The sequence below is a fragment of the Astatotilapia calliptera genome, chromosome 22, assembly GCF_964374335.1.
Source record: "Astatotilapia calliptera chromosome 22, fAstCal68.1, whole genome shotgun sequence".
Taxonomy (NCBI): Eukaryota; Metazoa; Chordata; class Actinopteri; order Cichliformes; family Cichlidae; genus Astatotilapia; species Astatotilapia calliptera.
In genome coordinates, this window is record NC_137442.1 from 23,498,839 (window position 1) to 23,524,769 (window position 25,931).

At 40.9% G+C, this 25,931-nt stretch overlaps 1 protein-coding gene and 2 long non-coding RNA genes across 4 annotated transcripts; 1 reads left to right on the forward strand and 2 right to left on the reverse strand.

Annotated features, from left to right (window-relative positions):
* Window positions 1-237: 237 nt before the first annotated feature.
* On the reverse strand, window positions 238-6,764 carry LOC145423617 (uncharacterized). Its single transcript, XR_013904673.1, has 2 exons — window positions 3,201-6,764; window positions 238-1,660 (listed from the first exon to the last, which is right to left on the reverse strand). It is a non-coding gene; the product is annotated as an uncharacterized LOC145423617 (long non-coding RNA).
* Window positions 6,765-11,352: 4,588 nt separating this feature from the next.
* On the forward strand, window positions 11,353-17,696 carry LOC113015275 (uncharacterized). 2 transcript variants are annotated; one of them, XM_026157225.2, is made up of 10 exons: window positions 11,353-11,999; window positions 13,045-13,257; window positions 13,593-13,728; window positions 14,201-14,739; window positions 15,278-15,594; window positions 15,715-15,896; window positions 16,004-16,176; window positions 16,276-16,359; window positions 16,468-16,682; window positions 16,817-17,696. In XM_026157225.2, the coding sequence occupies exons 1-9, from the start codon at window positions 11,857-11,859 to the stop codon at window positions 16,556-16,558; spliced, it is 1,878 nt and encodes a 625-aa protein (XP_026013010.2). In that variant the 5' UTR covers window positions 11,353-11,856; the 3' UTR covers window positions 16,559-16,682; window positions 16,817-17,696. The 2 variants fall into 2 exon arrangements, with proteins under 2 accessions (XP_026013010.2, XP_026013011.2); XM_026157226.2 differs by lacking the exon at window positions 16,276-16,359 and having other exon boundaries at window positions 11,354-11,999.
* LOC145423524 (uncharacterized) lies at window positions 17,676-20,293 on the reverse strand. Its single transcript, XR_013904578.1, has 2 exons — window positions 18,558-20,293; window positions 17,676-18,122 (listed from the first exon to the last, which is right to left on the reverse strand). It is a non-coding gene; the product is annotated as an uncharacterized LOC145423524 (long non-coding RNA).
* Between the last annotated feature and the right edge of the window lie 5,638 nt (window positions 20,294-25,931).

The window sequence follows — 25,931 nt, forward strand, 5'->3', positions numbered from 1 at the left end:
AGCAAACCATATCACTCTCAGACTTCTTGGCAGTTTGGAAATATATTTTGTTTAATCTATAAAGGCAAACAGATAAATGGGAACTCTTTAAAATAGAGAGATTGCTGTGGGTCTTTGTGATTTTGCAGTTAAATCATTTGTGTTTCTGTTACAGGAGGTCTGTTAAGAGAGCCTCCATGCAAAAAGAATAGGAATTCTAGTGAGGACCAGCAACAAACCACCACGCACACACTGCAATGGGTTACACAAAATTTATTCGTTCTTCCTCTAGGCAAACTACCGGCTGAAGACAACCCCGGCCAGGGATCCAAAGCCCAAAGACCACCGCGGTCCGAGTTCTTCGCCTTTTCGGGCTTTAACTTTGTTCGAGGCTGGGTCTCCACATTACCTCCCGGCAGTTAAACTTCCCCGAGCTGGTCCAGTTCTTCTTATCGGGGCGCAGGAGGTCTCCAGTCTAGTGCTCGTTTTCCTCTTTTCCAATACGTCCTTTTTTCCCAGCACGTCCTCTCTTTTCCAGCACGTCCTCTCTTTTCCAGCACGTCCTCTCTTTTCCAGCACGTCCTCTCACAGCTCCATAGGAATACGTCCTCCTTTCCACATCCTCCGTTTCGTTAAAAGCAAAAACCAGGCCAGGCTAAAAAAATCCTTTCTATTAAAAATGCGCACACTTTGTCCTGGATCTCCGGGGCTCTCCTGCTTCACCGAGGTCCTACTAAAAACAACAACCACACTTCCTGCTTCCTCTCCCCTTTATAAAGAGGAACTCCAATCAGCCGCTCCCTGTATTCAACTCCGCCTCACTGGCAGCTAGGCTAGAGTAAAATCTCCCCTCCCACACAGGTGCAACAACCGTAAATAAACACAAAAACATGCAATTAATCCAAAACAAACTCAAAAACAAAACCAACAAAACTTAAGGGGGGGGGGGGGGGTTTTCTCTCCGTCCTTTCCCACCATGCTATACTCCGTAACACCCACCCCAACTTTTTCCTAGCCCGTCCTCGGGCACTCTACTAAGTATATCGAGGTGGGGGCTTCCCGAGATTTTCACGGGCCGATCTCCTTAAACCCTCCTGAGTTGCAGGGGCGGACTTGTTGGAGGACGGATAGTGACCTGGCCCTGGCATCTGCTGTGCCATACTCCATAGAAGTAACCACTGGTCTGAGGCTGTTGCTATATCATGCGCAGCTGCCGTTCCTGGTTCTAAGGCGCCACCTCCTGTTTTATCATTGACGGAAGGCAAGAAAGTACATATGCGCAGGCGATTACGATGGACCACTCTAACAGGCCCATCTTTACCTTCTGGCCGAACTCTGTAGACTGGGTTCATAGGGTTTGGCTGGCCAACTACAATTTGGATCTCTTCCTCCCAGTGTGCTGCCAGTTTACCCTGTCCGTCCCTTCTTGTCGTATGGACTAAAACCCTTTCCCCCGGGAGCAATGGTGCTGCCCTAGCCCCAACATCATACCTGTCCTTCATCCGGCCTGCAGCCTTCTGGCTGCTCTTTTCCACCATCTGGTATGCCAGCCTCAAGCGCTCATGATGTCTCCTCACCCACTCCTGCGTCGTGGTTGACTCCATGGGTCTCTTCGTCCCCATAAACAGCTCGCCTGGCAGACGAGCATTCCATCCAAACATCAGGTAATGGGGGGTGTAACCTGTAGACGCATGGACAGAGTTATTATAAGCCTGGAGCAGTTCGGGCAAACATTGTACCCACCGAGTCCGCCTCTCTTCCTCTAGGGTGGACAGCATATTTATTAATGTCTGATTGAAACGCTCACAGGCCCCATTTCCCTGAGGATGATAGGCAGTAGTTCGACTTTTCTGACAATTATAGTACTGACAGAGCTCCTTTATGAGGGCGGACTCGAAATTAGCCCCTTGATCCGAGTGCAGTTGTTCTGGGCATCCAATTGGCTGAATAATATGTCTCAACAACATCTTCGCTGTAGTTGCAGCGGTCTGGTCCCTGGTAGGTATTGCCCAAGCATACTTTGTAAACAAATCAGTGGCGACCAAAATGTACTGGTATGAGTCTGCCGGTCTACCTAATGTCAGGAAATCAACTGCCACGGTTTGGAGAGGTGCGTGTGTAAGAACAGGGCTAAGTGGGGCCCGACCGTCACCACGACCTTTATGACGTACACACCGTTCACAGGATGTTGTCCAGTCCCGCACTCTCTTCTCCATTTGAAGCCAATAAAAACTACGGCGCAGCATCGAAAGTGTCTTTGCCACCCCCAAATGACCATTCCTTTCATGGAAAGCCTTCCATGTTGGTTGCTGTTCCTCCAAAGGAACAAGGATTTGGTAGTACGCCTCACAGGTGTTGGAATCCACCCCCCTGCGGACCAGAACACCCTCCAACAACTCCAGCCGTGACCATTGTTTCATGTAGTTTAAGACTGCAGTAGGCTCCTGGCGTCTTTCCTCCCCAGATGGCATCTTTCCTCGGGCCATGTAGTATCTCACTCTATGCAACGTGGGGTCCTGCTCTTGTAAGCCTTGCCAGCATCCTGGATCCCAATCGATGTTCACAGCCTGAACCCATGCTTTTTCGTCCACACTCTGTGGAGGCACCAAATCCTGGGGTTGCACCTGCAATGGCATTCTAGACAGAACATCAGCATTCACATTTTCCTGGCCAGGCCGATACTTAATATCAAATTGATAATTTGCGAGCTGGGCTACCCACCGTTGTTCCACTGCGCCCACTTTTGCAGTCGATAAATGGACCAATGGATTATTATCAGTATAAACTGTGAACAGAGACCCCCATAGATAATCTTTAAATTTCTCAGTCACCGCCCACTTCAAAGCGAGCAGCTCCAGTTTAAAGGAGCTATAGTTTGCATCATCCCTTTCGGCGGGTGCTAAGCTTCTGCTAGCATAGGCTATCACACATTCCTTCCCATCTTGTACTTGAGACAGTACTGCACCAAGGCCCACTTTACTGGCATCCGTATAAAGCCGGAAGGGTAATCTGAAATCAGCAAAAGCTAAAATAGGAGCCTCGAGCAATTTCTGCTTCAGAAGATCAAAGGACTGCTGACAATCCTCATCCCAATTTATGGGGATATTCTGTTTTTTATTCTTCGGTACTCCCACTAGCAGCGAGTTAAGAGGCCTAGCAACACCCGCAAACCCTGCAATGAACCGCCGATAATAACCGGCAAAGCCCAAGAAGGAACGCACCTGATGAATAGTCTGCGGGGCCGGCCACTTCTGTACAGCGGCAATCTTATCAGGGTCCGGAGCCACACCCTCACTGTTCACCAGGTGACCCAGGAACTTCACCTGTTGCTGGAAAAGAACACATTTATCAGGTCGCAACTTCAGCCCATGGCTCTTCAATCTTGCAAACACTGCCTGCAGATGTTCTAGGTGGCTGTCAAAATCCGGTGAATATACTATCACATCATCCAGATAGACAAAAGCGGACTCTGTGATTTGACTTCCCAAACAACTCTGCATCAACCTTTGAAATGTTGCTGGAGCATTACACAATCCAAAAGGCATTCTTTCAAACTCATACAAGCCAAAAGGAGTACAAAATGCAGTTTTTTCCCTGTCAGCTTCAGAAACTTTCACTTGCCAATACCCACTTGCTAGATCAAGGGTGGAGTAGTATTTTGATTTAGTCAGCATCGTCAAGGTCTCTTCAATTCTAGGTAATGGATGGGCGTCTTTATGTGTCACTGCATTCAACTTGCGGTAATCCACACAAAATCTCAATTCCCCATTCTTTTTCCTTACCAGGACAATGGGTGCTGCCCAGGGACTTGTACTCTCTCGCACCACCCCTGATCGAATCATATTATTCAGCAATTCTCGCACTTCCTGATACATTTTAGGGGGGATTGGCCTATACCGCTCTCTAATAGGAGGTGCCATACCTGTCGGAATAGAGTGCGTAATTACATCTGTGTGGCCATAATCCTCTTCATCGGCAGCAAACACATCGCCCCACTTCCTCAAGAGACCATTTAACTTTTCCTGCTCCTCCATAGATAGATTCGACCGCCCTTGTGTCATAACTTCAATGTGAGGAGCTTTACCAGATGGTTCCGAGCTCACCTGGGATACGCCCACTTCAACGATGCCTGGCCTGGTTTGCTCAAACGTGACTTCAAAAGGTTCCTGAATGTCGACATTTTCCGTGGAGAATGTAGCCAGGGCCTCATAACGTCGTAACGTAATAGGAAAAGGATTGAGATTCCTTACTTTGATAGGGACCCGGCCTCTATAGACAGTTCCTAGCGATCGAGCAACGGCAACTGTACTAGGCCCTTCCAATGGCTCCACCAAGATACATTGTCCTTTCCTCAGTGTCTGTGGGGCCCTAGCCCAAATCACCTGCTCACTGTGTTCAGGGATCTTCACCGGGTGGCGGTAAGCGGGTCGCAGGGTCCCTACTTGTGGTACGGGGACAGCTGCCTGAATTCTTTGACAGTCCTGAAAAGCAGATGCCCACGCTTGTTGAGCGTCTACAGTCGAGCCAACAGGCCAGGTCTGGGTCTGCGTCTGAGGTTTCAAAAAAAACACATCCCAACATGGAACGATGATGTTCATACCTAATATAGGTAATGCATTAGAATTATTGGGGTCGTCCTTTGAAATCACAATTCCCATATCTTTTAGGGTAATGTCTCCCACCTGTACTTCAGCTAACACATAGCCCACGTAAGGAATAGCCAATCCATTCGCGGCCTTCAGCTTTAGCCAATTAAGATCACTCTCTTTCCCCGGCTCCTGTTCACCAAACAATCTCCTAAAACAGGCTTGTGGCATTAATGTTACATTAGACCCAGTATCCAGCAAAAATGTCACTTCTTTACCATCAATGAATACTTCTACTTGACGGCATGCCCCTAAAAATTGAGGGTGGTTTAACTGAGTTGGACCACTATCATCCTTTCCAATCACCTGGCCCATAGCGACTGGATTTACTCGTTTAAAGCCATCTGAGATGAAGTGCCCCGACACTCTCTTGCCATGTGTCCACTAACTCCACACCTACTACAAATAGGCTGCCCATGCTCATCCCACTTGTGCCGTGGTCGCTCCACTAACCGTGGGGTTTGCCTTGTCACCGGGGGTGGCTCGGACACTTCAACACCTCCCCTATATTGAGGGGAACTAAGGTTCCACCTTTCTCGCTCACCTCTAGGAGCTGAAAACGTCCGTGGCATTGGTGCTGGTCGGACAAATTCCCTCAGCTCCTCCTGAAGAGTATTTTTGAGATCCATAATTTGCTCCTTCATTTCTGCAAGGATCTCCACTTTAAACTTATCTCTCCAATTCAGAGTATCCTGCCACTTTAAATCCCCTCTTACTACAGCACAAGCGGAGTCCTCATGTACGCCATACAGCGCATCCGCTTCCAATTGCAGAGCCTCTTTACGCACCTGTTCAAATGAGAGGTCAGGATCGTGCCTTAATAAACGCCGCAGATCACGCTGTATCTCACCCTCCCTAAGACCCAAGACAAACTGATCACGCAGGTGCAGGTCAGCCCGCCGAAACCCTTGTGGCTCTTTTGTCTGCAGGCGATGGCCCAACTCCCTTAAGCGTAACGTGAACTTTCTAATAGGCTCTTCTGTCCTTTGTCTACATTCATAAAACATGGCACGCAGGGTACCCACGGCTGTTTTGTCCCCATACAGTTCTTTAAGCTGAAGAAAGATTTTATCTGGCGTATCCCGCTCCGCTTGTTCCAGAATAAGAATTTCACGTCGTGATTCTCCTCCTAATGCACTCAATACAAAATCACATTGCTGTTCTATCGACCACTTTTGAGCACGGAGCATTGCGCTAATTTGACTCTCCCAATCTTCATAATTCGTATTAAGCCCACAAAATTTTGGTACCCAGGGCGCACCGATAAAAAATGGTGACGCCATATTCCTGGTTTCAGATAACTCATCCGCCATATTAATCAGTCTAAGGCAGGTAGGTTTGTATACTGGTCACAAATCCTGTCGACAAACGCCAAATGTTACAGGAGGTCTGTTAAGAGAGCCTCCATGCAAAAAGAATAGGAATTCTAGTGAGGACCAGCAACAAACCACCACGCACACACTGCAATGGGTTACACAAAATTTATTCGTTCTTCCTCTAGGCAAACTACCGGCTGAAGACAACCCCGGCCAGGGATCCAAAGCCCAAAGACCACCGCGGTCCGAGTTCTTCGCCTTTTCGGGCTTTAACTTTGTTCGAGGCTGGGTCTCCACATTACCTCCCGGCAGTTAAACTTCCCCGAGCTGGTCCAGTTCTTCTTATCGGGGCGCAGGAGGTCTCCAGTCTAGTGCTCGTTTTCCTCTTTTCCAATACGTCCTTTTTTCCCAGCACGTCCTCTCTTTTCCAGCACGTCCTCTCTTTTCCAGCACGTCCTCTCTTTTCCAGCACGTCCTCTCACAGCTCCATAGGAATACGTCCTCCTTTCCACATCCTCCGTTTCGTTAAAAGCAAAAACCAGGCCAGGCTAAAAAAATCCTTTCTATTAAAAATGCGCACACTTTGTCCTGGATCTCCGGGGCTCTCCTGCTTCACCGAGGTCCTACTAAAAACAACAACCACACTTCCTGCTTCCTCTCCCCTTTATAAAGAGGAACTCCAATCAGCCGCTCCCTGTATTCAACTCCGCCTCACTGGCAGCTAGGCTAGAGTAAAATCTCCCCTCCCACACAGGTGCAACAACCGTAAATAAACACAAAAACATGCAATTAATCCAAAACAAACTCAAAAACAAAACCAACAAAACTTAAGGGGGGGGGGGGGGGTTTTCTCTCCGTCCTTTCCCACCATGCTATACTCCGTAACATTTCTACCAATAATCTATCTATTAGCACAAAACATGTTTTGTATGTAATGGCAACCTTGACCACGTTCAACTGTGATAACACACTGACTCCATCATGTTGCCATTTCATTGCCATCCTGACACAACAAAGTAGCTTTGATGAAGTTGTGAAGCATCCATTTCAAAGGCAATGAGATCGCAAGTTCATGGTTGTAATGATTTTGGTCGTGCCGCAGTCTTCAAGCACTGCCTTCCCCAGTGTGACTGTAGCATAAAGTGGACAGATAGCAGAGTAGTATAGATCTTTCCACTGATACCACTGAATCCAAGTATTGTTTTAAAATGCTGCAATATCGATTTAAAGTCATGCTTGGTAAGTAGAAGAATGAATAAAAAATGGACTGAGAATACTCAAACTTGACAACAACAATACAATGTGAATATTCAGTAGCAGTTGTTTTGCTGGCTTTGTTTGCCTACTGCATCAGCAGTATTGTTTCTGATGATTGCTCGTGTCAATAAGCCAACTTAGTCCAACAAAACTGAAAGCAACACAGATAAAGAGTGATACATGAGCAGATGGGTGAAAGGGCAGAGGAAAGGGTGGGCAAGCACTCCCATATATGCTGCCCTGATGTGTATATTAACCTGTGTGAACAAAGCGTAGCCTGGGCAGTTTGTATTCTGTTGGTGCTTTAAAACTCGCCTCAGGATTTATCATCCAACCCAGCTAGACAGCTCGATGCAGAGAAGTAGGAAATGTACACACTGCAAGAGAGAGAAAAGAAAAAAAATGGTGAGGCAGAGCCAATTGCTTGGAAGCCCTCATCTCTCTCTTCTACTCCATTGTCTTTGATTCATAAGGGGGGGATATGATGGTTGGCCAGGGCAAGGGCTAGGTATGGCATTTTGGCAGGAGGTGGAAAGAAGGAGGGCTAAGGACCAATCTGTAACAGTCGTCGTTGCGTTGTGGTTTACTGTGTCAGCATGCTGCCCATTTAGCAGTGGTCATCGAAAAAGCAATACCATCCGTATATTACCTTGTCGCGTGCGATACATCAGCTCCTATGTCTTTTGGGTTTTTCTTTATAGAAAGAGAAAAGGGAAAACAGCAGCTGTCATGTCACGTTTGAAAGGGGAAAGAAGGAAGAAGGGAAAAATTGCCTTCTCGGGCCACTTGGAGGCACTAGTGGCACAAAGAAACCTTATTATTGTTCTCTTTTATACTTGGTGGAGTGTCAAGTGATGTGGATCTGGCCTGCCACTCGTGCACTCTGTCTTTCCCTCCACCACAGGTCTGGATTATATAAGTGTGCATTCATTAACACATCTTCTGCCATGTGCTCCCTTCCCAGCAGATGGTTAACTGAAGGCTACAGAGGACATTAGGGAGGAGATTGGGTACTACCTCAGGAAAATCACTTTAGAAACCCTTGCACGAAAGAGGGCTTTAACTCAACTGGTGACATTGAAAAGGGTGAAAATACGTGTTTGATAAAAGCTATGTTAACTTTTATGCTACTTGAAAAAAATTAATAAATACAAACCTTTGGTGTCAAGAAACTGAGATGTTGTTCAGGGTATAAAAATCATAGCTGAGTGCCACATAATGATGTAGAATATAGCTGAATTTTTTATTGTTGTTATTATTTGCTGTTGTCAAAATCCAATCATCAATAAAATACCTCCAGTGGAACTGTCTGGTGTTTCTCTTCTATCAGCTTGCAAATACCTCTCTCAAAAAAAGAGAAGAAGAAAAGACTCCCTCCATTCATACCTCACTATTATGCAAACAGCTTGTCTTCTCATACTGCCTGATGTGTAAATAAGACATAAGGCAAGCAGACAGAGTTGATAGGCTCCATTGCTGTTCGGCTAAATATTGGAATGGGCAAGACTTGAGATTTGAATATGGTATGATCGTTACAGAAGCGATGGTTCCACTATCTGACAATCAGCCTTCACAACGGGATATTTACGCATTACCGAGTTTTCTGGGGACAGAAGCAAAAAGAAGCAAAAAAACAACCAACCAAACAAAAAAAAAACAAAACCACATCACGACAGCGGAGGCAATCCCTGGGACAGAAATGCATCATAGATGAAAGAAAGAGTGGTAAGATGTGTTCATAAATGTAAACTCACTTTATGCAGCAGTGTACCAAAGAATGTCATGGAACACGCACAAGCAAATGGGTTACACTGTAGATTCTTCATCTGTGACTTTAAAAGAAAATACTACAAGGGCCAGTTATTGAACACAACCAATCATATCACTTAGATCACACTAAGCATCACTTGAATTTTACAGAGTTTACTGCTGACCAAGTTCAGCCGTTAATCATCACCATCTATGCATTTTTCAGATGGATGCTTCCTGCAGCATAATGTGCCATCAGATGCATTAATGTGGCCGCGGAATATTGGTGTGATGCTATCAAATCAGCATGGGCCAAGATCTCTGTGGAAGGGTTCCAGCGTCTAGTCGAGTTAGTGCATGAAGGAAAGGAAGGTTGTCTAAGTGGAAAAAAGCAGTGGTGTCTCTCCAAAAGAAAGTTCTGGAAATATTCTTATATCATGTCATATTGTTGTCCAATTCTATAAAAAGGATGAATTGAATTGGTTTATTATTATGTGTTCTCTATTTTGGTTATAGTCTGTGAGTTCTGACATTTGAAGCCTTTGATTTATAGCTTTCAGGGTTTTCTTTGCTTTGGTGTGCATCGTGTGCCTCTACACTCAGTCTGAGTTTTTGTTCCTTTTGTATCCTGGTTTGTGTCATTTGTCTTGATTAGTTTCAACTGGTTCTTGTTCCCCGACCGTTTCCCTTCCCCTGATTGCCCTCTGTGTTTTTGTGTGTATATTTCCAGTTTCCATTTGTTCTTTGTCAGAAGTCTATTTGCCCACCTTGCCTCATTTTTCTCTTTGTTGAAGTATTTACAGTAGATCCCACTGTTTGCTTTATGTTTTAGGCTTTCATATACTTTGTTGGACCATTTCAACAAACAAAAGGCTGGTTTGAATTTATGCACATCTGTTTGTGAGTCCTGCATTTGAGTCTTAACTGCACCCAATTTGACACATTTAAACTTTGAACATTTTCACACACCAGATTTTTCTTTTAATTTATTGAAGAATTTTATAAACTCATGTTACAAATTGCTTCAGAAAAGAAAAACAACTAAGTGACATAAAGGATATTCCACTATGTACTATGCTAAAGGAGATAAAGTAAGCACTGAAGCTTTGCTTAGTATTCAGAGAATTCAGTCAGCTCTTAGTATGCCTTCTTAACGTATCACCTCTTTCAGAGACGTACACCCCTAAGAAAAACTATTCAACTGCAGCCCTGGTAATATGTTACAAACCTCAATAGTGTTGACTGAAAAACAATCAATGCAATGTTTCTATGTTACTATTTTTCTAAAGCATCAGATAAGCAAAATCTGGAAGTGCTGGAAATCTTAACCATGTAATGACATATAATTAGTTACATTAATCCTAATTGTCAGTTATTAAATGGAATATGCAAGAAAAATCATCACTGAAATAAAGAAGACATTATGTTATATACTTTGTATGTTATGATTTGATTTAATAATATCAATTATGGCTGCTGCCGCTGCCAATGGGTGGCCACTTTATACTGGTAGGTATGTGTGACATACTTTGGATGAAAGTCAATGACTCAGCTTATGAGTTGCATGCAAGAGCCACAGTCATCATTAGGGCAGAGAGGGCAAAACATCATACAGTAGTTAGTGTGGGTTACAGCCCATTACAGACAGTGGGAACTGCAATTACATGCTTTGACACTCATGAAAATAAAGGAGGGACAGCATGAAGAGGTATGTGCCTATTATTTTATGGATGTAGCAAAACAGCTAAACAGTGAAAGCAAAGTAAGTACACATAGTGTCCAGCACACCATACAGGAGCCATCAATGTAGCAGTGTGACAGCAGTGATTATTCCCTGAATAATTGCAATTGCGCGATAAATTTCTGCACAACGTGATGCGATCAATCACAATTACAGTTTTAATTTCTTGACAGCCATACTAATAGCACATGATGGCGCAGACTGACATGTGTGTCTACTATGAGGGGCCGTACAAGCCAAAATTTATTCTTTCACTCTCACACACATACATTCTTCTTCCACACACATATATTTTCACTCTCACACACATATATTTTCACTCTCACACACATATATTTTCACTCTCACACACATACATTCTTCTTCCACACACATATATTTTCACTCTCACACACATATATTTTCACTCTCACACACATATATTTTCACTCTCACATACATATATTTTCACTCTCACACACATATATTTTCACTCTCACACACATACATTCTTCTTTCACACACATATATTTTCATTCTCACACACATACATTCTTCTTTCACACACATATATTTTCACTCTCACACACATATATTCTTCTTTCACATACATATACTTTCACTCTCACGTAGTTTTATTTTAATTTTTATATTTAGATATTTTTATTCTCATGTTTACACATATTTAACACACACATTGCAATATTATGCTCTCTTATACATGTATTTTAATCTACATATTTACACATTTGCACTCTAACATACATGCATTTTCATTTATGCATTCCTACATTTTGCTCTCATTTACATGCATTCAAAATGCATTTAATCTTACAAATAATATATGTATGTAAGAAGAGAATGCATACATATCTGAAGAAAATATATGTATGCAAGAGAATAATGTATGTGAATGAAAGAGTATAGTGGAAACGGAAGGAGTTTAATGGAAACGGAAGGCTGGGTGTCTGTACCGCTGTGATTGGCTGAGAAGCACGCGCGGGTCACTTTCAAGTGTCTGACAGCATGGAGGGGGGGAGAAGAAACTCGAGTTCTTCAGCAAGCTGTCGGGTTGTTAAGAAATATTTTATCATCTCCTGAAACGGTCACATCGTTGTCCTCGTCACTTGATCGAGATGGGACGGGCTCAACTGCACCCAGTGTTACCCACAGCACGGTGGAAAGTGAGATGAGGGAACTTTTTAGACCAGCTAACACCCGGGTATCTTCAACGAGTCAAGTAGCTACACGGAGTTCGACTGGAGTGGGGCAGTCTTTGCGATATCAGACCCAAAAACACTTTGGCAACTGGAACTGCAGATCAAGGAAAAGGTAAGAACAAAACAGTTTGCCACTTAACTATACAACTGCGAAATACAAAATACGAAATGTGCTTTGCTGATTTAGCAACGCACTTTTTTACCCTTATAAATTTTTAGCCCTAGCTAATTTATTCAGCAGCATCCACATCCACCGTGGCATTTATTTCAATATTAGTGGCTGTTTGTACTTGTGACCCGAGTGTAAGTTGATGCTTACTTTAAGATTACTTTATTAAATCTTCTTTATTAATGTGGGAGGTGGTAGCTACATTAGCCTGCTAAATAAAAGGTTGGGTTAATTTTCTTGTTGTTTTTGTTTAGTTTTGTATTTATTTATTTATTTATTTATTTTTTGGGGTAGAATTTTAATCTTGCTAGAAGACATCAATCCAACTCTGTGTTGTGAGTGGATCAATATCTGTACCACTGTAGAGGTAGATAAACATGGATGCCAAGTCATGCCTTCAGTCCAGTTTCTACAGTGTATGAAATAAGAAAAAAAGAAATATGATCGGTGTCTTTTTTGTTCTTTAGTCAAAGTAAAAAGTAATAGCAAATGTTTCTTTGTATGCCTCTTTGTAGAGCAGTAAAAAAAATCCTTATGCATTGTACTATATATTTATTTATTCATTTATTTATTTAATTCAAGCGTCAGTGAATTAAAATGGTCAAACCCCAAAACATTTTCTATTTTACGTACATTTTCCATTTTTTTTCAAAGGCAATTTATAGGCATGCTATTACTTTATGCATTTTTTTTCTTTCAAATTATGTTTCTGTTATTTGTGTTTGCTATTATACTCAACTCTTACATGCACAAGCAACTTTAAACATATTCAAGTGGGCTAAATGGCTAGCTGCGATACTGTTTTTTTTTTTATATAAACTGTGTAACATTTTATTTTATTCATAAAAGCTTAGCAACAGTTTAACGTGTAAGCTGGTCACTACCAAGTGACATTAGCAACTTTCTTAAGGAACTGATAGTGTCTAAGTATAGGTAAATAAAACAAAAGATACATAAATCTGAATATAGTTTCTGTTTTGTTTTATAGGGCCAAGACACATTATCATGATACTTTCAACAAAGATGTCATCCTTCTTCCACGGCCATCAAGCAGTGTTGTTGTCAAGCATCGCACAAAACAACATTTACATGAACAAGGGCATATATTGAATGGATTTGAATTCCAAAAATCCTGGGACCAGAAAACTGTCTCTGAACAAATAAGGGACGCCTTTGGAGATAAACTTTCTATTGATGTAAGGTAGGTTGTGCTAGCAGTCGAAACCTAATGCGACACAGCTTTTGTCAGTAGTCTTTTCGATATCTAGGCATTTCAAAGCTTTACATAACGATTTAAGTCAGAGAACAGGTAGACATGAATCAGTAAACTAAAATAAAAGAACCAAATCAGTTATCCTTTCTTGAACACTCCATTTTTGGCATACTTTTTTGACATTTGTATAAAGTTTACTTCTGTTACTACTGGTTTCAGTCTGATTCAAAGAGGAAAACAAGATTAGCTCTAAAAAAGTTATTGGAACATTTTTGCTGTTTTGGATTTTAAACATTTTACAACTTACTGTAACTGTTTTCCAGCCTGGAGTTTCTGATGGCTTGTGGCAACAGACTGATTGCGCCCAAACTGCGAGCAGGACAGGAGCTGGATGCAAATCTCATACATAAAATTTATAAATCGAAAGCCCTATACATCAGACCATCAAAACCAATTTTGGTACGTTATTTGACTTTTGAATGAATCTACATAGCACTGTACAGTAATAATATGAAGACCAGAAATTGGTGCATAAACAACCTTTGAACTTTCTCATGTCTGTTCTTTTTAAACTTGCCTTTCACCTTTTGTAGTTGGATAGAATAGTACCAAGTTAATGTTCCTTTTTTAAAATGTTAATCCTAAGCTCTGGTATTGACTAAATTTACAGCTGCTCTGTTGGACTGTTTGTGAATTATAGAACGTAAGACTACTGCTGTTCAGGAGATGTGTTACAATTTTGTCTGCCTAGTATGTAAAAGTAATTGTGAGAAAGATCTATTAACTCTTGAAATTTCTCACCCTATGGTAGCTGGGATAGGCTCCAACCACCCCACCTCTGATAAGAATAAGCAGAAGAGGTTGGATATATGGTATTTAATGTTCAAAATCAATATATGTGAATTATTATAATTATTATTTTATTTCTAAGGATGATATTACAAGCTACAGCAGTGAGGAAAACTGTGAAGAAAACCCTGTTTCATCAAGGCAGCTGCGCTCATCATCTTCAGACAGTTTTGCCAGTTCAACAGCTGCCTTCCAACCAATCTCTGCTCCGACGCAATCTCCTGCCTCATCAGTTTGTAATGGAACATTATTAACGGAAACTCCTGCCTTGACCCATGAAAGTAGTATCTCACACAAGTACAGCAGCGCTTCAACAAACATTTCCTTCAGCCAGTTACCAGTGTCTTCATTGGAAATCTACCCTTCCACTAGTCAGCCTTCTACCTCATCATCTGCATCTTTAAGTGATCCAGTTCTGGTCCTGACGTGCCGAAATACCTCAAGCTCACCCTACCAGACCAGGAATCCAGAGAATCATTGTTCAGCATTACCCTCTACATCAACACACAGTCAATCTGTAAACTACGATAACTACCTTTCAATCATGACTCCACTATCTGACATGTCTTCTGATGATGAGGAACTTAACCAGGCTATACTAGCAAGCCTGCAGAGCGAAAGGTTAGTTTCAAATACAAATGTTTTACAGTAGCCAATTAAACACACCATATTTGTTGCAATCCAATACTGTAACCAGTGTTGTGAAGGAGTGTAATCCATCCTCAGATATTTATATGCATATATGATATTTATATTTGCTGTTAACAAAACAGTTTTTTGAATAATGTCTACAGAGTCAAATGATAATGCTGTATTGCTGGCAAATTTTATTTTATTTGAAATAGGCAGCGAATTTTTAACAGCCTATCTGACAATGAAATGAAATTTACTTATTGTGCATTGAAACTATTTTTCTTTGCTCTAGTGCTTTCTAGTTCTCCAAAACATATAAACAATATAAAAAGCCACTGAGCAATATACTCCTTTGTACATTTTGCTTATGATTATGATCATTTCCTTTGGTGATTAATAAAGTATGCTGATTCTGATTTTGACAAAACTTTGTATGTCCTTGTAGCCCTTGTATGTGAATGTTTTTACTGATGTTCTTTTCAATATTTTTTTCTTTTTTTTTCTTTTCTTTTTTCTAATCCTACAGGACTTCAAGTTGTTTGGTATCAGCAAAAGATATTTTGGAGGAACTTTCTGCAAAAGTAAACCAACAGAAGAAATGCAAGTTCAACATTAATAGATCAACAGTCCTGGATGGAGCAATTAGAGGTTTTAAACGAGCAACATATGATCCATGCCACACAATTTCTGTCAGGTTTTCTGACAATATGGGAGTACCTGAAGAGGCTGTTGACTTGGGTGGACCAAGAAGAGAATTTCTAAGACTTCTGATCGAAGCTTTGCCCCTGTCTCCAATGTTTGAGGGTGAAGAAGGCAAAATGAACTTGGCGCTTGATAGTGCTGGTATGTATTGATTTTAGGCTGATATCCCTGGAGTAATGCAATAAAAAAATCATTTTTATGAAGTTCTTGTCAAGCGCTTTCATGCATCTATTGACATGTAATGTTTTTCATTATTTCTAGCCATGAGGGAGGACAGGTACTTCATTGCAGGCAGAGCCATTGCAGTAAGCCTTGTACATGGTGGTCCACCAGCAGGCTTTCTGTCCCCAACACTCTTCTCTTGCCTTGTTGATGGCCCAGATTTGGCTAAACCAGTTTTAGAAGATGTTGCCGATAGTGACCTGCGTGAAAAAATTAAAAGGGTAAAACTGATTTGTCAGTTGTTGGATAATGTTTTAGTATTGTGTGCATTTCGTTCTACTCCATGTATTAATTGGGGCCCATTAATTTTTTATTTTTTTATTTGAAGGTTAAAGAGTGTAAATCCTTTGAAGATCTGATAGTAGCAACTGAGCCACTTCAGGAATACTTAGCCAATGCTGGCTGCCTGAGGCCGCTACGGAGGCTGGAAGACAAGGATCTGCTTATACATGACATTATCATGTTCCAAGTAATACACAGAGTCCGTGGTCCATTTGAAAGGTATGTATGTATGTATTTATTGTTGTCCAATAAGTAACTCAAACCCATGCTGATTGCCTTGTATTCTGGGAATTTTGTGTGACATTTCTTTATGTGTAGGTACACCATGCCTCCAAAGGTGACAGCATCACATGAAAAATGCAGATTTGGGATATACACTTTTGATGATGTGAATAATCTGAAGTAAAAATTATTGTATATATAAATTCATATGTTTTAGATTATACTTCTTGGATCCATTCATTTTTGATGTGATTTGTGATTTTAAAGGTAATTCTGATTATCATTTAGATTTCAGGATGGACTACGGACACTTGAGGTGCTGGACAAAATCCAAGATCACCCAGAGAGTTTTCGCACCCTTCTATGCTGGTCACCTTAAGTGCTTACAGCTGACCTTCTTGACAGCCTCTTTACCATCCGCCTTTCTCCGGCTGGGAGCAATAAAAGGCAGGCTGAAGCAGTTGTCATTAGTTTCTGGAGAGACTACCTAGCAGATGCAGAAGGTAAATTTAGCGTTTTAAGCATTGTGTTCAATTTATAATGCAGTGCATCTTTTCATTGAATCAGTTAAAAGTAGAAATGCTTGCTGTGTTTTTTGTCTTTAATGCCGTTTTTGACAGTATTGCTTTTCCTTTAGATCAAGACGGAACACAGAAGCTGGGGACAATTTTTGCCTTCGCCACTGGAGCCAACACTGTTCCACCAATTGGCTTCTCTCCACAACCGTCCATTGAATTTCTTCACCAAGAGCCAGATGCACAAACCATGTCTAAACTACCCATTGCAAACACGTGCATCAATTGTTTAAAGTTACCACTTCATACCTCTTACAAAGACTTTCAGGAGAATATGGACTTTGCATTAGGTAATACACATGATTTTGGAATAGCTTAATTCCTGGTCAGGTTAGTATGCTAATCTGAGTTTTGCACTCAGTTAAATTAATGAGTGTCAACCATTAAGTAATTCTAAGAGAGGGGGGGGTGTTTTGAATATCATTGCATTTTCTTTCCCAGAAATCAAACAAATGTTCAAAATGTTCCACCTAAAACACCAATTAACACGCTTGAGACCAAGCTGAATTTACTTTATGTTGCCATATTTCATATGTCACCCACCTATTTTGTGATTGGAGGCTCTGTTTTTGCATTGACCTTTTAACAAATGTTCATTTGCTTCAAGTCTTTTTGCTTGTCAGGGTACCATTCTACAAGTATACAATAGTTATATATACTAACATAATTCAATAATAATTTTTTCATTGCATTAATTTATGTGCATTGTGATTATTTTTGTTTTCTAGGTTTGTACTTGTTTGTTGCTTTTATTCTCTGGTGTTCTTCAATATTGTTTATCTGACACTTCTATTCTATTTGATCAGTGATCCATGTTTGATGTATTGACTGTATGACTGTATTAATGTTAATGTTATCAGTTTGAGTCATCTTGTTCCAAGACAATACATCTGGTGATTGTGATGACCAAAAACCTCAATAAAATGTGGTTGCACAAATTTATTTTTTCTTTTAACAAGGTGTTTTAAAACAAAACATGGTTGTAAAATCTCAACACACTCACATAATACAACTCATAAATTCTTTAAAATTGTATACAAACCGTAAACATGCATGTAAAGGTTGATAGTAGCATTCTTGAAATTTAAAGCTGTGACTAAACTTCTAATAATACTGAACTAACAACAGTCTTGGCACTGTATTCTTTTTAAGCTGCACAACCACAATTACAGTAAATGAAATTTCTCCAGAGGCCTTGTTGATATTTTAGGATTGTCTCTCAAGAAAACGAACAAGGTTGCAAAATAAATCTATACCGTTATTGCCATCATCTTCAAATGGATCAAAGGTCTGTTGAAGTGTAACCATCATGGTGTCACTGATGGAAATGTTAATTGATGGAACAACGACATTATTGTTTGTCTCCAGCTCTGGCAGTGGTCTGCATTCATCAATACCAAAGTCATTTTCACAAATACCATTCATATTTGGGTTATGTATTCCTGCATTGTTGATAATGCCCCTTTGCCACAGCTGAAGAGGGGTTTGCCCTCGTGTTGAAAGTCCATGGTTATTCCACTGGTTCTGAAATTCTGTGGCAGCTCTTTGAATACGTGGCAAATATATATAATGAAGACAAAATAAATGGACCTCATTAAGTGAATCTAATACACCATGCTCCTCCATAAAATTGAAAAGATTAACAAAATGATATGAGACCACTCGATTTAATTCTGCCCATAATCGCTCAATTCTTTGATTATGCACAGACCTGCCAGTGATAACACTATGCCTGTTCAGTCCTTGCCTGTAAAGCATGAAACGGGCAACACCAGTGTTTTCTAGTCCATGATCACATCTCACGCTGGATGGCATTCCAAAGTTCTGAACACCAACCATGAACAGTGACAAAACACTTGATGCCCTGTTGTTATCTAAACACGCAAGGTAGATGATGGTTCTACTGAAACCATCCACACAGCCATGGAACACCATCCTCCATCTCACAAGTTTGTGGTTTCCATCTATATGCCTATAGAAAAATGAAATAAGTAGAAGTTATGTATGGGGAAACTATGACATGGTCAAGGATATGCACACGTTTGAGTAAATAAAACAATGAGTTATTTTGCTTTAGATAATCCATTTCGCTATAGACTTAGAATCAGGACTGTTTTTCTGTTAGAATTTTCTCACCATAACTGATTGGGGAAAGGAACACTGTACAGTCGTCGACGTATTGCATTGCGTCTTCTGAGGGAACGTCCAAAGGGCTCAATTTCTTGTAGACTTTGTCTTACACGCCACCTTTGGATTCGTAACCCACGTGATCTCAAGCTGCCATGCACATATCGTTCACCTGCATTTGTGGTATACTGAAGGATTTCCCTAACAACCCTGTTCAGGTTTTCATCGGATAATGTTGCATAAGTCAGTGGCTCAATGCCAAGGTCCTCTCTGTGCCTGTACAGAGTACGGGAGCTAACCCCTAAGCATGTTGCAATGCTTTGCCAGTTCATTCCAAGAGATACTAAATGAGATATTTGCTCTCTTGAAATGCTGTATCGCGGTCGACCTTGAGAGCAAGTCATGAGAGGTGGAGGTAGCAAGACAAGTCTGTTCTCAGATGTAGTTCCTTGTCTGGTTTCATAAGCAGTCAGTAAAAAAATTAGCCATCCATTTAAGGACTGTAATGTATTCACTGCTTCTCTATTTCTTGCATCGTCAACAAATCTTGAGATGGACAAAATTCCAGATAAGGTTTGAATGTGATCACCAAGTTCTCTATGGAGCCTCTGACGAACAAAAGAATCTGTAGCTTCTCTTTGAATTTGTTCCAAACATTCTAATACATTATTTAAAAAAGTTCTAATGTCATTTTCATTACTACTTACTCGACAAATTAACTGCAATACTAGCAAAGAAAGCAGGACAACTTTGAACAGCTTCATTGCTTGGTTCTTCTGGTTTAGGTCTGGGTATGTCAAGTAAGTTCTCCAAGTGTATTACATTTCCTGGTTTAAGAATAACTTCCTGCTTAAAGGATTAACTTCCTGTGTTAGGAAATGCAGATGTGAATGTCAGAGTGTATGTATGCAAGGGTAAAGGATAAACACTGGGATTGTATGTGTATATGAGTATAGGAGTACAAATATATATGTGTTGAAAGGTAAAGGGTATGTATATATATGTATGACTAGAAAGGGCTGCACCTGCAAGGAGAATAAATATATGTCAACATAAAAATATGTAGCATTAAGAAAAATAGAATACATGTGTGTGAAAGGAAGATTAATGGATTTATGTGAGAGTGAATATACATGGATATGAATTAAGAATAAAGGTGTGCGAGATGACAATATATGTATGTGAGAGTGAAAATATATGTATGTGAGAGTGACAATACATGTGCATGAAAGAAGAATATATGTATGTGAGAGTGAAAGTATATGTGTGTGAAAGAAGAATATATGTATGTGAGAGTGACAATACATGTGCATGAAAGAAGAATATATGTATGTGAGAGTGAAAGTATATGTGTGTGAAAGAAGAATATATGTATGTGAGAGTCAAAGTATGAATTTTGGCTTGTACGGCCCCTCATAGTCTACAATGAAAATAGATACTGTACTATTTTTAAGTATTCCGATCTATATGCATACACACCATACTGCCATTATGCTGTAGTATAATACTGGTCAGAGCAAAAAATGTGCAATTACAGACTGAAAAAAAGATACAAAGCATATAAAACAGGAATGCTTAAACAGGACAATTAACAAATGCCAGCATGCTGCACTTTTTTTTACTGCAAGATTTGCAGTTACAGAGTTGCATATGTTAGCATAGAAATTTCTGCATCCATTGTAACCTAGTCTTGCAGTTAACATGTCTACAAAGATACTGTATTTCACAACCAGCGCATGCAGATTATTCTCTGAGGTTGCATTTTTAATTTTATGAAAATGGCAGCCTGTCTCTTGGGCAGTGTGTGTCTGGCCAGGTCCTCTAGGATAGTCAGAAGGAGGGATGCTGTTTTCTGGAGCACACAACCATGACAGTGAGCAGTCACCATGAAAAAAATAACAAAATCCCCAAAAAGTAGTTTTCAAAAGTATATAAAGTTCCCTCTAGTGAAATACAGCAGACTATATAACCTTATAGACAACAATAGGGCATTTCTGGTTTTATTTGATAATGCTATACCAGCAAAAACAAGGTTTATGGTTAAACAGTTAACATTTAATCTACTTGTGGCTAACATGTAGGTATGTTGCTATTAACTAAACTCTGCTATGATTCCTCCTCGGGCCTGACAACTGTAAGGGTAGATTAGCTTAAGCTGGTGCCAGACTGGATGAGCCAGAGCAATGCTCTTTTCTGCTGTGATCAGTTATTGGTTAATAGGCCAGATGTGGGGTTGGCTAAGTTGCCAAGTCTGAAGGTTTTTCAAGTACTTTAAGTTTAAAACACAAACAAACGCTGAACTATATTTTTCAACCCCAGACTGAAATGATGAAACTCTTTCAAAACGTGATGAACACATTACATTTACATTACAAGGGCCGATTCCACTGAAGGTGGACATGCAAGCTGAAGGCTCAGCTTCTCATTCTACTTTGAAATAAATAGAATTATTAAAATAATTAAAATTCTGTATTGGGGTGATATGGTTCTGTAAGGTCTATAAGATAAGACGCAGTCTGAAAATTCAAGACCTATATGTAATGAGATGGATTTTGGCCAGTGAAGAGGAGACAGTATGAGATATATATACTCTGTCTTTCTAGTTCCTATCAGTTATGTCATAATAGCATTTTGGATCAACTGAAGGGTTTTTTTTTTCTTGTTTTTTTTTTTTTGCACAAACAGTAGTTGAAATATGCCATGTTTTTGCTCTCTCTTAGCTGATTATGATATGTTTTCCTTCAGCAACCACCATAGTACATAATGCATTTTAACTGGGAAGAGTAAGAAAACAGAACTCAGCTGACAGCAATCTAGCTGTGAGACTACACACACTGTAACGTTTAAGGTAGTACTTTAAAAAAAACAACATTTTTCTTAGCAAGCTACATAATTACGCCAATATAAATGTAACAGAAAGTGGTAAAATAATGGAAAATGAAAGGCTGACATTGTATAAGCCTTTATTAATGAAAAGACAGAACAGTTTTGTAATCTGCACCATGTCACAGTCAATGCTCATCCACTGTCATGCTGCTGTTTTACTGAGTCTTGTAGGCTGATCAGGAAGTGTACAAAAAACAGCACTGAAAAAAATGATTAAATGCATTAAGGCTACACACATTTTTTTTTTAATTCCTGCCTTTCTTATATGACAAGATAAGAAATTAAAAACAAACAAACAAGAAAAACACAGACAGCAGGCTTGGCTGCAATGAGAAGTTCCAATAATGCCATGTATTCAAATCCAATAAACAGTAATTTCATTCAAAAGCAGAGCTACGGTACCAGCAGTCTGAGGCCTGGGACAAAATGCACTAAATAAAAAATAAATGTGACAATGAGTGAGACTGATTCATTATTTAGATGAAATCACGTATCTTCTTTCATAAGGTTCATCCTGCCTGGTGTTTCGTTCTCATGCATACTTGCAGCTTAAGTCCAACCTGTGGCATCCTGCAACTTTTAAACTGGCAAGTCATCTTGATTGAAAGTAACATCTCCTACCATAGCTGGACTGGCCATCGGGCATACCGGGCATTTGCCTGGTGGGCCGCTGGCGATTTTTTGTTTTTATGGGCCGATGGATTTTTTTTATTTTTTTTTTTAGGAAGGGTATATATAATGAAAGGTGTTGGATTGGCCAATTGGTCATGATCGACTATGGGCTGGACCAATTACAGCCGAGGAGGCCGTAATTGCTAAACAAGGGGGAGGGTGCCTCCCCCTTGTTTAGCAATCACGTGATTTTCGCGCATTGCATGCCGGGAACTCTTGGCAAAACAATCCAAGTACCGCATCAAATGCAAGAATTTGCAGCACCGCAAAACGTTCATTCTCTGGTTCCAATACCTTCTTGTTTTTTCTTTTGCCGTACAAAAAAGGAATGTACAAAACAAAAGGAGAACAATGCCGGTCAAAGACAGACTCGACGAAAAGACAAAGAAAAGATACGAGGAAAAATCAGAGTGAAAGGGTTAGACCCTTACGAGCACACAGAGTGGACAAAAGATGTTAGCGTGCTGCCCAATTTTCACCACGCTCATATTTATAATTACACGGTTCTTGGAGTGAGCGCACACACTCATGAAGTTTAGTAACTTCAGGTCACTGCAACAAGCCCAGGTACAGTTTACCGATGGATGGGTACAGGACCTTGAAATGCACCGTGTAGAACGAAAGACCATCGTACGAACAAAGGTAAGTTTACCAGTCTCACAAATCGTCGTCATAAATACACATTCGTTAACAGTTTATTAATATAACCTTTGAGCTCAACGGTAATTAATTAGTAGTGGAAATAATTTCTGGTTCGCGTTACAGAAATGTAGCAGTGACAATAATATTGTATGTTGTAATCGCACTGGACAATTAGTGATACAAAACAACTGTTTTATCCTGTGAATAAAAGTATATGTTTTTGTCAATGTACCATGGTAATAACAGAAGCGAAACGCAATATTGTGTCAGGACAATTCACTATTTATGCACAATAAACAAAGGAGCATAGCGCGACAATTTCTGTTCAGCGCCAGACTTGCTTGTAACCTATTTCACCAATTATGTTAAGAAAAATGACGCATTAACTACAACAAAACTCTGACCTTTGTGGGAATGCTTGGAGCAGACTAACCTGTGAGCTGGAGTGTTCTGAGACGTTATATTTGGTATATCCAGACCATCCGTCAGCTTTTACTTCGGAAACATGGCTTAAAAAATTTCTCTTCAACGACATAATCCGATAAAAAAAAACAAAATGATCTCTTTACCCGTCGGCTTCCCGTGGCTGCCATGCGACCGGCTATTGCAGTTAATAATACAACAGCTTCTTGCCATTTTTTGGGTTTCTTTTTATCGCTGTGTAACTGAGTTCAATTGAAAGCCTGCGTGCGCTAGTACCTCTTGCCACAAATTCCCAGAATCCTTTGTGGTTTTACCCCTGAATGACGTCACATTTTCAATCTTTATCCTGGTGGGCCGGTCTCTAGTCAAAATGCCCGGGCCAATTTTTTGTCCCAGTCCAGCCTTGTCTCCTACAAATTTGACTCGTACCACCTGTATTTAAAAGGGTATAATTTCAGATTTTCTCTGCAGCATGATTTACAGGACTTGGATCTGCTCCCTAGTCACTTAATAATAGAACAAATCCTGTGTGACAGTCTGACAGCATCCATTGTGATTTACTGGGATATAGGAACGTGTTCTGATTTGAATGTAATATATCTTACTTGTACACCGTAGAGCATGTGACAAATTCTGTGTCATTTTTCCAAAGGAGCCTTTGGAATCCCTCTCCCCACAGAGCATATCACGAAACAGGTAAAACACATCTCATTTTCGCTGTGAAGCCACATGCACATGTGCTCCCCATCCCTATTTTCCTCATTTATACCTTTGTTGCTTCATCCTTTCCCTCTCTCCATGCCCCTCTGTTTTCTCTTTCAGTGCCGCATAGTCAGAAACACACTTTCATACACATGAACACCATGAATCACAATACACACTCGTGACTTTTGGCAGTGTTTTGTAAATGGCTTTGATCAATAATTGATCAAGGGAAACTCCTAACTTTTTAAAGAATGCACTGAGCATGTGAAGGCAACCGCTTCTCCCAAGACTCACGCAAAGACGAGCACCGTGCAGAGCTCCACAGAAGTGCCCATCTCACACATGTTCCACACTAACATAACACAGGATCGTTGCATGTTGGGCATTACCTGTATCTCCGGGACCTGCCAAGCCATATAGATTCAAGCACAGACAATGGGAAAAGGTAACATGTCACCCACTGAGATCTTAAATGTCTCTGGAGCTGAGATCTAAAATGTCATGGCCTGTGGGTTCAACTGCTTTCGGAAAGTCAATTTTGCTTGAGGAATCCATCCAGATTCAGTGGCTTGTCTGTGCCACCGCCACTTGACAGCTCTATTTTCTGGCCCATGAAAAGGACATGTCAGGTTGTCTCGCGCAGTCATTGTTTTTGTCTGTTGTGTGTGCACGGATGCAGAAGTGACGCATAAGGAAGATGACAAAAAGTGGAAAAAAAAAATCCTTGTTTACTCTTTCATCTGCCATCTCGTCAGGGCAGCTTAGCGCAGAAAGGACTTAATCGCACAGTGGATGTCATCTCGCTTTTAAATATTTGCCAGCACCCCTCCAATGACTACACAAAGTGCTACGCAGAGGGATGAGATTTGCGGCTACCGGCTAGGATAGGTTGTGCGTTTGCCGATGCAGTGCTTACTCTTTTCTGTAGTGCCTTCAGTGCAATTCCAGTGTGAATTCATTCACATTCTCGTGTATTTTTTTCCCTTGTTTTTGCTAACACTGCCCTGCAGAATGGATTCCTTTCCATTCATCTGCCCTCTCTCTACATACCCAGCCTCAGGGACCCTGAGAAGGAGGAGGGAGATTTAAAAAAAACAAAACATGGGAATGTAGAATACCAGCCACCGTGGTCTAGGAGCCATTTACTCCATCTGCAGGCTACACGGTGCGTTTGAGGGAGTGTTTCATCAGGGCTGTGGGGGTAGCGTGGGGGTTGCTTTTGTGTTTACTCTCTCCGCTTGCGCAGGTACCAGGTGTGCTATTGGAGACTGAGCAAGAGACAATACTTGTCAGTGAGAGAGGGAGCAGCCTAGTGAGACCGAGATAAAGGGAGAGAAAGAGGGGCGAGAGTTGGCAGAGGCAAGTGAATGAAAAATTCATACGGTTGCAGGTCCCAAAAGCCCTTCTGTCTTTGCCAGGAGTCCTCAGCTTCAAACTGCTGGGCAGGGGTGGCTTTGCTGTGCCAATGAGATGGTAGGCACACAGACACACTCACACACAACACACACACACGAAACACAGGAGAGAATAGTCTCAGATGCGGTGTTATCTAGGAATCACAAGTGGGCCGAGCAAGAGTCAGCAGCACGACATCATCCCTCTGCGACAACAGGTTGTTCAGGACAGCATCCTCATGATTCCCCCCCCCTGAAAAAACCTTTTGCAGTGGCAATCAACCCGCATTCTTTCTCACACTGCGAGTGAAGTGGGATGCAACCTCAG

Bases quoted from the DNA above. Each gene is read 5' to 3' on its own strand.
- LOC113015275 (XM_026157225.2), top strand. From the start codon at position 11,857: ATGAGGGAACTTTTTAGACCAGCTAACACCCGGGTATCTTCAACGAGT. The intron at 15,595-15,714 runs GTATGTATTGAT...CATTATTTCTAG, and splicing joins CTTGGCGCTTGATAGTGCTG to CCATGAGGGAGGACAGGTAC. The intron at 16,177-16,275 runs GTATGTATGTAT...CTTTATGTGTAG, and splicing joins GTCCGTGGTCCATTTGAAAG to GTACACCATGCCTCCAAAGG.